Source organism: Anopheles cruzii, chromosome 3 (genome assembly GCF_943734635.1).
Source record: "Anopheles cruzii chromosome 3, idAnoCruzAS_RS32_06, whole genome shotgun sequence".
Lineage (NCBI taxonomy): Eukaryota > Metazoa > Arthropoda > Insecta > Diptera > Culicidae > Anopheles > Anopheles cruzii.
In genome coordinates this window covers 9,327,814-9,338,811 of record NC_069145.1, presented here as the reverse complement: position 1 = coordinate 9,338,811, position 10,998 = coordinate 9,327,814, and the positions used below count along the sequence as shown (strand labels likewise).

Here is a 10,998-nt window from a genome sequence, read left to right as displayed (position 1 = left end):
ACCTCTAGAACTCTTGGCGGAACGCTGTCACAACATTGTTATCCAATCAAAGTAGCACGCAGGCGGATCCGCGCAATGTGTTCTGTTTAACATTGATTCGGTACAATAAAAATCTAACAATGGCCAGCATAGTGGCAGCATTTTCCGGTATTTTCACAAAACCACGTTCACTAGCACTGCTCCAGTACACGAGCGTGCGCTTCCGGCGGAAACCACGCTGGCTGGGTACGGCCAAGAGCAAGCTGTTCCGTGTTCCGGAGCGCAAAAAGCAGATCGCCGAAGAGGTGGAAGAATTGAAACGGTTGTACAATACCTACCGCACTCAGATGAAAGCTGTCCGCAGTTTTCTGCGAGACGAAGTGGAAGCATCGAAACTGGTCAGTCGTGCCGGTATGGTACTGCAAACCCCGGAGGAAGAGGAAGCCGAATGGCAGGAAGCGTTGCAGCGGAACGATGAATGGAACCGGCAAACGGCGGCGGTACGTGACGACCGGCTAGCAGCTGAAAGAGCAGCTCGAAAGGAGTACATTTTGGAGCGGTTGGTCGCCAAAGAGCATCGGGAAGCGGATAAGAGAGAAAAGGTGGAGCAACTGGTCCGTGCCGAGAAGGAACAGTCGAAAACATTCATCACCCGTGAGAATATTGACAAAGCCATCGAACTGGCACTGGTGCAACCGACTAGCTACAACTTTGCTCTAGATCGTGACGGTAACATTCATCGCCATGGCGATACGTCTGCCACAGAGACCAACAAAGCCGACTAAAGAAGGGAAACGGTTTAGCATCGTGTATTTCATGTAGAGTTCTTAAATAAATATTCCCAATCTGGGGATGCGTTCAGCTTGGCTTTGATGGTGCTGAGGTTGATTATATTCCCGCTCCGTTCCGACTGATTCGTGTTGATGGACACCAGTTCCTGCAGGAATCCGGTGTCCATTCCGACGCTAATATCGAACATAATCTCCCCCAGCATCAGTTTGGTTTTTCCCGAGCGATACCTTATTATCTTACCGATGCAACCTTCTTCCAAGTCTCGCACTGTGCAGTGCCTCGGTTCTGTTTCGGTGGTGGTCGATGGTACAGCGGAGTCCATCTTCTCGTCGCTGCTGCCACTTGCCAATCGTTTCTCTCCACTATCACATTTTCCAGGCAGAGCGTCAGGCAGTTGTAAAAGGAAAACGTTGGTTTGTTGTTCTGGGCCTGTCTTAAGGGTTTCCAATATGTTGAGTGGATCCGAGCTTCGTTCTACCATAGGCTCTAGTTTCACTTCCGCAGGCCTTATTTTATAATCGGCTGAAGCGAGATGAATAAAACCAATGCACGACGACATCTCGGACACGTTTCCCCGTGTGTTCTTACCGTTTTCCAACTTAACAGGCAGTTTCAAATCTTGCTCCAATTTCTGGTCCAACTCATCAATCTCGTTGTCGAGATCACATAAATTTTTCATAAACCTTTGCTCCTCTTCTAAATCCACTTTCGTGTTGGCTCGAACAAAGACCGGTTTTTTAATCGATTCGCCTGGTTCTTTCGAAGAACTTGACCGATCTGTAACGGAGAAGGAAGCTCACGGTTGCCGAGTAACGAAAGGGCTTGAATCACACCACGTACGCACCATATTTTGCAAAACGTCCTTTTTGTTTGGCCATACCATCCGAGAAAATGCCCGACGTTTGAACGAGCATAGCTTTCTTGTGTTTGGTGTTTTTATCGTTTTTACTCCGATCGGTTTTCATTGTTACTCTCGGTCCCGAAGCTGTCTTCACATCTCTGCAAATTTAAAACGATGTCCAATCAGTGCGGTAAACCCAAGGCGACAGTTTGAAGGAACTTACGTGTTTCTGTTTCGCGCCACGTTTAGGTTAGGTTTATACATTTTCTTATTATCCGGCGGTTTCATCGGTCGTCCGTTTGTGAGCGTTAAATCTCGTGGAGATGAAAACGATCCGAGACGTTTTGTGTTTGGCGATCCTCCCAAGGCAGGTGTGGAGTTTGCTAACAAGTCACCGTTGTTTACAAGATACTCTGTTTTTATACCGGGCTCTTGTTTGATTCGTGACGCTGGATCCATTTTAGAGAGATCACAGAAACTCGGCTAGTGCTACTACTGGAGAAAATATCACAACTTTCCGCAATCTCGCTACAGCATGCGCGCACGTACGAGTAAAATGAACTGCAATATGCAAAGATCAAAACAAACGCTGGAGGGTGACCAGAAAATGCTAACGTCACATGCAAAATGTTTCGTTACCATCCAAACTCCATCGTTAGCAACACAAAACTGAACGGTAATCAATTTGGTAAAGAATTAAATTGAATACTCACCAATAACCCCAATTAGTTTTCTAATCAAGTAAATAATTGTAATTTTCAATTGAGAAAATGTATCGTCGGAGTTCAAGCCAACTGGCAGCACTGTTTTGTCGGAGTGTCACTCGATAAATGACGCCGTCAAGGAATAGGCATTTTTGGTGCTGAAAATGCTTCGTAAAGTGCGTCGTTGAAAGGGTTGTGGTAAAATAACGCAAATTTGAACCAAAACACTTTTTCTTTCCTTCACTTGCACCCATTTTTGCGGAAAGTTGTTGCCTTGCTGCCCAGCAGACTTTGATTTAGCTGTGAGACAGCGCTTGTTGTGAAGAAAATACAAGACCGCGAACGGTGACTTTGTTTACGCCACTTACATGACGCAACATCTGCATACTACGTGCGGCAGTAAATCGCTACCAAATACGGCTCCATTAAACGCCTTCGAGGCGGTCAAGTTTCGCGGATTCAATCGACGGTAGAGGACAATTGCCGCGTATAGTTTCATTTGCACCAGCGAAGCAGCCGTCAACGATGGAGCACAGTTACATGCGCGAGTTCCGGGTCCCGGAGAGCAACCAAACGTCGACAACGCGGGCTCTGATGATCCACCGGCCACCACAGTGCCCGTCGTGTCACGTCCATTCGCAAGATGAGCGTATCGATCTGGAAGAATCGTACAATCCACCGATACCGTCGTATAATGAGGAAAACGCCAGAAAAGCGATGCAAGAGAGTGAAAACATTATCAACGTGACCCGAAAGTCCGTCACCGACGAAGATGATTGGGAGGAAAAGGTGAACAAGTATGTGAGACGCAACGAGTCACGGCGCAGTCATTGAGAGAGCAGTTTAATAAAGCCGTTTTCTTCCTGTTCCAGGTTTGGATGGTCCGTGCAGCAGTTTAAGCTTTTCGATCGCGTCGCACGCCTTCTCGATATGGACCGGCTGGCACGGTTGACCAACACGGACAAGCAACACGAACCGGTGCATAGACGCACGGTGATCGATAAATCGGTCAGCCGGTTGCGCCAGGCGCTTGCCAGTGTGTCGTGGGAAACCCGCTTAACGCAGTGGCTGCACAGTTTGCTGATGGAAAACCTTCCCCCCAGCTATTTGGCCATCTACGTGGACCTTCTGCAAACGATGCAGGCAAAGTTGCCCGATTTGGCCAACAAGATGGTCTTCTGTCACCCGCAGAACAACGTCGGCCAGGAGCTGCTGGGGCCCATCCTAAAGAAACCCTGGGAACCGATTGTGGCGAACAAAAACCGTAAACTTCCCGGCCAGCCGTACATCATCGTGGTTCCTTCGGCCCCGTATTACGCACAACCTTCTGCTCGTATGCAAAAGTGGTACAACTTGTTCTCTACCATGGCATCGGTTATACCGATTCCGGGGCCCACGGTCGATGGTGCGACCTCGAAGCAAACGCTACAGTACCTGGCGGAAAAGATGGTGGCGGACACTCGAGAAAAGATACAAGAAATACGCAAACCCGCTCCTAACCGGCCCATCATACTGGTGGGCTTCAATGCAGGGGCGGCCCACGCCATACAGATTGGGCTGATCGAGGCCGTTAGCGGAGTGGTTTGTTTGGGATTCGCCTACAACACTTACAACGGATCTCGCGGAGCTCCCTGCGATCACATTTGCGAAATTACTTCACCGGTTCTGTTTGTCATCGGTCAAAACTCTGCGCGTTCCAGGTAAGTCGGTGGAGGTTCAATGAGCGCCAGCCAAATTGTGACGCATAATTCTGTTTTTCCACAGCCAAGAAGAAATCGAGATGTTGCGGGATCGAATGGTCGCTCAAACGTCACTGGTGGTCGTTGGGTCGGCCGACGAATGTTTGCGTGTGTCGAAAACGAAGCGCAAAATCGAGGGCGTAACTCAGTCGATGGTGGACAACATGGTGGCTGATGAGATTGCCGAGTTTGCTACGAATTGTTTGCTCAGTCCACCCAGCTCCAAACAGTGCGGGTGCGATTCGGCGGCCGAACAGAAGGTGAACGGTCCCGTTTTAACGCTCAACACTGACCTGCGCAAGGACGACGATACGGCGAATCAACGCAAGCGGAAGACAGCGGCAGATTCCAAGGGTGTCAGCAAGCAACCGAGAAAAACGGCCAGTCGATCATCGAAAGTCTCGGCGACGAAAGGGGCACGTTCAACAGTTGTACCACCACCGACCGCCCAAGAAGCGTTGGATATGGCCATTCAGAGCATTTTGCCGTCCACACCCGAGAAGCAAATGATCGGCGGCAGCAAAGTGATAGAGCCGTTCAACCGGAACGCTCCACGAGCGGACCTGGCCACGGTGAACAGCAACAGCTCGAACCCTTCCGAGCAAGTAGTAAAGTACGAGGTACAAGATTCGAGCGCGGCACAGGTCATCTCGGGCGTTGCCAGCACCCCGATTGTACTGCCGATGCTAAAACGACCTCCGGCCACACTGATCAGCAGCCCCCCCGATGCAACTGGCAACGTGAATGTAAAATTGATCGCATCGAATCAGCTCATTCAGTTGAAACCGAATGTTGGCACAACGCAAAAGTTCTACTCGTTGAAATCTTCCACCAAACCGGTCGTCTCCGTAATGTCCGCCACTCCTACCGTCATCAGTGGCAGCCCTGACGATCCTACTACATTCAGCCCCAAAAAGTTTACCATCATACATAAACCAGGCGAGACAGGTTCGGCTTCAGCGGTCAGCAGCAGCACCACCACCACCGATGAAGCGAGTGAATCCACCACGAGCGATCTTACCGGAACGAACATTTTCGATCTACCGATCGTGTTTGACGATGGCTTTGTTGCAGACAGTGCACCGGCTGTGACGACGGCTGAAGGAAATAAAACGTCACCCAGTAAATTGGTGGTGTCTGCCGCAAGCGTCAGCGGAACAACGAAGCCGATCATACTGTCCGATGCTATTGTTACACCACCCAAAGCGCTCAGTGGCAATCGTTTCGTGACACTGCAACCATCCACGACTGCGGGTGTTGGCAAAACGAACAAGATCGTGGTGATCAATAAGGGAACCATGAAGGCAGTCGATGGCAGCATGATTGTTCCGATGGCGACTAAAATTAACCTGTCCACCGCCAGCAGCACCACGGGAATTCCCGGCACGTCTGGCAACGTTATATACACCAAGGTGCTCCTAACGAAACCGTTGACTACGACCGCCGGTACAATAGGGACAACCATTACCAACAAGAATCTGGGACAGCTGCTGACGGCTGGCAAGGTGGGAATTATTAACAGTGTTGGTACAGCGGTCAAGCCAAGCACGTCGTTCGTCATTAATACCACGAAACCTATGACCAAACTCGTTGGAGAAACGCAAATTCGGTCGGTAGTTTCGGACACGGCTAGCACCAAAGTGCCGATGATTACTGGTAACAGGATACTGATCAAACCAAGCGTAACGCCCACAGGTGCTTCACCTGCGAGTCTCTTGGGGCGTAACATAACATTTAAGCGCGTAAATATTGTATCTTCAACGACCGCAGAAGCACCGGCCACCAGTCCCCCGAAAGAAGCCTCAAAAGAGAAGTGAATCTGGGATGCGTTAAATACTATAATTGGCTATACAAATCAATGTATCAAATGTTGTAACAGATGATTGAAATACGAACGAATTATCACAAGTGCAAGTAATGGTGTTTTATTTTTTGTGCAAGTAAAGGGTGTTTTGAAAATCATTTGTCGGCACTTTAGGGAGATCGGTCGAAAGGAGTTGCACAATAATTTGTTTATTTTCATAAACGTCAATCGTTGTCAACAGAGGCCATAGGGACCGGAAGGAACAACTCTACAACAGGAGCACGGTAAGCTTTTGCTATCCTATTGGCATGATTACAGTCTGAAGCAATCGATTTCTTCACTTTGTAGACAATGCTAACACTGCGGCCCGCCATCGGGCTGATTTGCAGAATGGAGCCTGCGGCTGCACTGCGAATTAGACCCCCGATTTTCACCACCAATCGACCGTTCTGGGGCTACGTGAACATGATGTTTAATCGTGTCGATCGCGCCAGACTAAAGAAAGTGGGACCGGATCGGTTGTGTGCCGAGTGGTTGCTGAAGAATGGAGCGCGAGCGAAATTCGTCAAAGACACCCGAACTCACGTGCACTTTAACGCACTGCCAGAGGAGTCGTTGCCGGTGCTGATGGAGGAACTGGACGGAACCGATTCCGGTATCATGCACATCGGATTCGATCATCTGGAAGGATTGACGCGCCTCCGCAAGGTGGTGCTGCATAATGCCGTTTACATCGACGATCAGGCGCTCTCCAAACTGCGCTACGTAGCCAACACGCTCGAGGAGGTGCAAGTTTCAAAGTGCGCCAATGTAACCGATCACGGATTAATGGAACTGAAGCACCTACCGAAGCTGCGCCAGGTGACAACGTTCGAATTGGGGGATGTGAAAAATATCCAAAAGGTGGAGGAAAACCTGAAAGCAGCTCTACCCGCCTGCCAGTTTGATATGAAACCGTGAAAATACTTTCAAATCTCTGTAAAGTCTTGAAACTGGTCCACCCAAATCAGCCCAAAACAGTCCCAAAGAGATTATACTCGTTAGAGAAGAAATAACAAAAGAGCAACTTCGTAGAAATTTCAATTCCTGAAGAAATTGTCGAAAGTGGCGAACAAAAATAAAGAAAAAAAAGTCGTAAACGAAAGGAAATGATTACTTAACTTTTCTTAAAAATAGATAAGAATGATATGACTAACCAGAAAATAAACACAGGTCTTCGTCGATTGTTGTCCCGGATTGTTGTTGATGTCCCGGCTTTTCGATGAAATGCTATGACAGCGAACGTCGTTGGTTTGTTGTTTTCATAGGCATACGGAACAGGATCCTGGCGGAAAATTTCAGGCTGGCAAGTCTGAAAAACCCAGAAAATGGATCAAGGAGTAGCATTTCAACCGTTGATCAGTTCCATACAGAAGGTGGCCTTGTTCGAGACGAAAGCGGTAAGCAATGTGGAGACTGTCGTTTTGCACTGTTCCGTTGACCACTGTTTTCTGTTTCTAATAAACACCCAGAAACTGTATCTGATCGGTAGCAACAGCAAGGAGACACGGTTTCGCGTGCTGGAGATCGATCGGCGCGCGCCCGATCTGACGATCTACGAGAATCCGAATGAGCTGGAAAAGAGTGACATTCGAAAGTTTGTGCAATCACGCTCATTCACCCGTTCGATCAGTGCGTACGGTGTGCTGGGATTCGTTAAGTTCCTCGAGGGCCACTACCTAATTCTGGTCACCAAACGGACCCGGTGTGCGTTCATCGGGAAGCACATCATCTATACGATCAAAGATACCGCCATGATCCGGGTGAACGAAGCGGTCAGCAACAAGCAGATGCACCCTCTCGAGCAGCGGTACGTGAAAATGTTCACCAACGTCGACCTGAACAGCAATTTCTACTTCAGCTACAGCTACGATCTAACGCACAGTCTGCAGTACAACTTGGCACCGCCAAAGTTCGTCGGCAGTCGGTGCAATATCGTGAAGGACGAGCCACTCGTGTGGCAGAATCGGTCCGGGGAGAAGACAACGTACGCTTTCCGGGGCGTATCACGGGAGCGCTACGTGTGGAACGCATTCCTGCTGAAACCGATGGGTAGCGTCGTGCATAAGGACTGGATGCTGGAAATCATCCACGGGTTCATCAGCCAGTCGAGCATCAGCATCTTTGGTCGCCAGGTGTACGTGTGTCTTATCGCCAGACGAAGCACACGGTTCGCCGGAACTCGCTTCCTCAAGCGTGGAGCAAACTTTCAGGGCGACGTCGCCAACGAGGTAGAAACGGAACAGATCGTGCTGGATGGGGGTCGGATGTGTAGTTTCACGCAGCTGCGAGGCTCCGTGCCTTCGCACTGGTCCCAGGACGTCAGCAAAATGGTACCGAAGCCACAGATTGCCATCGATCTATCCGATCCGTATGGTGAAACGGCCGGTAAGCACTATCAGCGACTGATGTTCCACTACGGTGCACCGGTGATCGTGCTGAATTTGGTGAAAACTCGTGAAAAACGTCGCCACGAGTGTCTGCTGAGCGAGGAGATGCAGTCGACGGTTGACTATCTGAACCAGTTTCTGCCACCACAGTTCCGCATCAGGCACATCGAGTTCGATATGGCCCGCAAAAGCCGCGGCAAGGGTAACGTGATGGAAAAGTTGGCCAAGATAGCCGAAACGGTCATTCTACAGACGGGCATGTTCTACCAGGACGACGAGCGCAAACAGAAGCAGACGGGAATTGTGCGCGTAAATTGCGTGGACTGTTTGGACCGCACCAATACGGCCCAGTTTGCGATTGGCAAGTGCATGTTGGCCCACCAGCTGTACGATTTGGGGTTCCTGAAGGAGCGCCGGTTGGAGTTTGAGTCGGATTGCATTACGATGCTGGAAAACCTGTACGAGGACCATGGCGATACGTTGGCACTTCAGTACGGTGGTTCGCAGCTGGTTCATCGGATAAAAACCTATCGCAAAACAGCGGTATGGGCTTCGCAAGGAAACGATATCATGCAGACGCTCAGTCGGTACTACAGTAACACGTTCAGCGATACCGAGAAGCAGCATAGTATCAATCTGTTCCTCGGCTACTACATTCCCTCCAAGGCGGAAGTGAATAGTGAGTTGAGCAGAAACGTAGGGCTTCGTAATCTTTTTTTCTCAATCTCCATGTCTTTGCTTTTTGCAGAAACCCTTCACATCTGGGACCTGGAAACGGACTTTTACATACACAACTCGCGGTTCGATGACATACGAAAGATTTCGTCAATTCCACTCACCCAATGGGTCAGCCCGTTCGTAATGAAGTGCCTTCCGGCGGCGGTTAGCGACGAAAATCGCGTGGTGAAGGAGCTGATTAAGATTCACTCGAACGACGCCGAGATTATTGATTATTACTCCAACTTTCACTACGATTATAAGCTAACGTCATTCGAGGAGCACATCGACTACCAGTTGAGCCATCTGTCGCGAAACTTGGTGCCAGCATTTCGGTCGAACTTTAGCCCCTTCGAGCCGATCCGGCGGCAGGAGAATACTGGGCTGAAGAACCCTTCGCTCACCGGGCAGTCGTCGACGAGCTCTGCCAACAGCTCGTCATCCGATCGGTCGGACGTTGAGTCCGAGTCGGACGAGGAGGACAAGAGCAATCGAAATACTGCACCAAGCAGCAGTAACAACAGCAGCCGGGCAGAAGATCCCGTCACGCTGAGCTCTATGTTTCCGATGACGAACGATATCTATGGGTTCGAGATAAAAATGCCAAACAAAGCGGACATGTTAAAGTATGCGTTGGTTTGCCGTTTGACGTCTCGGGCTGTCTGAAACTAATCTGTGCCATTTGTTTGCAGATATGAAAAGTATGCGGAAATGAATCGTATGTGTAGCGTCTCAGGAGGGTCGCAACGCTCCGTTGGTGCACATCATCAGTACAAGCGCTATGGTCCAGTCGCTGACCGCGGAGTACTGTCGATGCAGAACAATGAAATCGTTGCCGGTAGTTCGGCAAGCAAAATGGATATGAAAAACGATGTGGAGATTCCAACCGTCAGCGAAGCAAGCAGAGCAATATACGAAAAGTATTGCCGGCTGAAGGACACCGTAATGACCGATTATGCGTGTGACCCGGTGATACGTAAATATGTGAATATGTTCGCCTAAGCAGCTATCTCAAAAATAATCGAGATTTTCTCCTCGATCGGCTTGTTATGTATTGAATACTGTATTTTGTATGTATTGAATACTGTATACTGTAATACTGTGTATTTTGATGGCAAAGTTCTTGTGATTAAAATTGAAAACCAAGCATACAAATAAGCTCAATGTTGCGATGAAAGAGGTTTTATAATGTGAAAGAAACTTGACCAAAGAAACCTTGCTATATGATAATAGTTTGGCTTTCGGATTACGATCGACGATTACGAAATCAATGGTAAAGCAAAACCCAGCGTTAGATGTCACCAACAACTTTATTCTGTGTTCCCCATTTTTGTTCGTCTTGATTGTACATATTAGTATTATTAGCATAGTAATAGCATGCAGCCTGTGTTTTTGGTAAATGCTTTTGGTCACGTTCAGTAGCTACCATTTAACTAGTGATTTTTATTATTATTTCTTTTTTTCTGTTACTTTTTGCCTTGATCTTCTGTTAATCGTCTCAGCTTGAAATACATTTATAAACGTAGTTAAAAAATGAGCCACATTAAGGGCCGCTTGCAAAATATCATCCACTCGCAGTATAACTTCATCTCAATAATTCCTAGAGCTATTTGTTTAATACAATATAATATACTCATTTGTATACTGCTACAAGTACGGAGTTATAAATTGTATATTGTATTGGCAATTATTGTTGCACGATGCTCTAGCGTATTACTTTGCTAAGTCTAGCGATCGATTGTTTGTGTTTTCCATAATTCTATTACATTTTATTCCTAGTCTGGTTATCAAATAGTACAATGGATCAAACCACTTGTTTGGCTAATGCTTTGTAAATATGCTTATTGTTTGGCCTACACTTTACTTCTTTATTTGTGGTTCACTTAAATTATATATATATATATATATCGTATCAATCATTCTGCCTTAAATGGTCTATAACAATCAAGCTTCTCTAAGATTATATGTTTGGCTTGGCTTCACGTTGTTGTTT

The 10,998-nt window shown here is 48.0% G+C and overlaps 5 protein-coding genes across 6 annotated transcripts; 4 read left to right on the top strand and 1 right to left on the bottom strand.

Moving 5' to 3' along the window:
• The first annotated feature begins 48 nt into the window (after window positions 1-48).
• On the top strand, window positions 49-845 carry LOC128272118 (probable 28S ribosomal protein S26, mitochondrial). The gene has a single exon (XM_053009859.1). The coding sequence runs from the start codon at window positions 120-122 to the stop codon at window positions 762-764; it is 645 nt and encodes a 214-aa protein (XP_052865819.1). The 5' UTR covers window positions 49-119; the 3' UTR covers window positions 765-845.
• On the bottom strand, window positions 779-2,127 carry LOC128272117 (DNA-directed RNA polymerase III subunit RPC4). Its single transcript, XM_053009856.1, has 4 exons — window positions 1,836-2,127; window positions 1,616-1,770; window positions 1,360-1,548; window positions 779-1,293 (listed from the first exon to the last, which is right to left on the bottom strand). The coding sequence occupies exons 1-4, from the start codon at window positions 2,069-2,071 to the stop codon at window positions 794-796; spliced, it is 1,080 nt and encodes a 359-aa protein (XP_052865816.1). The 5' UTR covers window positions 2,072-2,127; the 3' UTR covers window positions 779-793.
• A 714-nt stretch (window positions 2,128-2,841) lies between these two features.
• LOC128271552 (KAT8 regulatory NSL complex subunit 3) lies at window positions 2,842-5,961 on the top strand. Of its 2 annotated transcripts, XM_053009130.1 has the most exons (4): window positions 2,842-3,113; window positions 3,189-4,016; window positions 4,081-4,627; window positions 4,676-5,961. In XM_053009130.1, exons 1-4 carry the CDS (start codon window positions 2,842-2,844, stop codon window positions 5,870-5,872), a joined length of 2,844 nt encoding a protein of 947 aa, XP_052865090.1. In that variant the 3' UTR covers window positions 5,873-5,961. The 2 variants fall into 2 exon arrangements, with proteins under 2 accessions (XP_052865090.1, XP_052865089.1); XM_053009129.1 differs by having other exon boundaries at window positions 4,081-5,961.
• A 249-nt stretch (window positions 5,962-6,210) lies between these two features.
• Window positions 6,211-6,966, top strand: LOC128273503 (ATP synthase subunit s, mitochondrial). The gene has a single exon (XM_053011476.1). It carries the CDS (start codon window positions 6,211-6,213, stop codon window positions 6,817-6,819), a length of 609 nt encoding a protein of 202 aa, XP_052867436.1. The 3' UTR covers window positions 6,820-6,966.
• Window positions 6,967-7,178: 212 nt separating this feature from the next.
• On the top strand, window positions 7,179-10,051 carry LOC128273128 (polyphosphoinositide phosphatase). The gene is made up of 4 exons (XM_053011047.1): window positions 7,179-7,298; window positions 7,371-8,967; window positions 9,037-9,631; window positions 9,698-10,051. The coding sequence occupies exons 1-4, from the start codon at window positions 7,227-7,229 to the stop codon at window positions 10,005-10,007; spliced, it is 2,574 nt and encodes an 857-aa protein (XP_052867007.1). The 5' UTR covers window positions 7,179-7,226; the 3' UTR covers window positions 10,008-10,051.
• The last annotated feature ends 947 nt before the right edge of the window (window positions 10,052-10,998 follow it).

Bases quoted from the DNA above. Each gene is read 5' to 3' on its own strand.
- LOC128273128 (XM_053011047.1), top strand. From the start codon at position 7,227: ATGGATCAAGGAGTAGCATTTCAACCGTTGATCAGTTCCATACAGAAG. The intron at 7,299-7,370 runs GTAAGCAATGTG...ATAAACACCCAG, and splicing joins CCTTGTTCGAGACGAAAGCG to AAACTGTATCTGATCGGTAG. The intron at 9,632-9,697 runs GTATGCGTTGGT...ATTTGTTTGCAG, and splicing joins AACAAAGCGGACATGTTAAA to ATATGAAAAGTATGCGGAAA.
- LOC128272118 (XM_053009859.1), top strand. From the start codon at position 120: ATGGCCAGCATAGTGGCAGCATTTTCCGGTATTTTCACAAAACCACGT.
- LOC128273503 (XM_053011476.1), top strand. From the start codon at position 6,211: ATGCTAACACTGCGGCCCGCCATCGGGCTGATTTGCAGAATGGAGCCT.
- LOC128272117 (XM_053009856.1), bottom strand. From the start codon at position 2,071: ATGGATCCAGCGTCACGAATCAAACAAGAGCCCGGTATAAAAACAGAG. The intron at 1,549-1,615 runs GTGCGTACGTGG...TCTCCGTTACAG, and splicing joins AGGACGTTTTGCAAAATATG to ATCGGTCAAGTTCTTCGAAA. The intron at 1,294-1,359 runs GTAAGAACACAC...ATCTCGCTTCAG, and splicing joins GCCTGTTAAGTTGGAAAACG to CCGATTATAAAATAAGGCCT.
- LOC128271552 (XM_053009129.1), top strand. From the start codon at position 2,842: ATGGAGCACAGTTACATGCGCGAGTTCCGGGTCCCGGAGAGCAACCAA. The intron at 3,114-3,188 runs GTATGTGAGACG...TTCCTGTTCCAG, and splicing joins TGGGAGGAAAAGGTGAACAA to GTTTGGATGGTCCGTGCAGC. The intron at 4,017-4,080 runs GTAAGTCGGTGG...GTTTTTCCACAG, and splicing joins CAAAACTCTGCGCGTTCCAG to CCAAGAAGAAATCGAGATGT.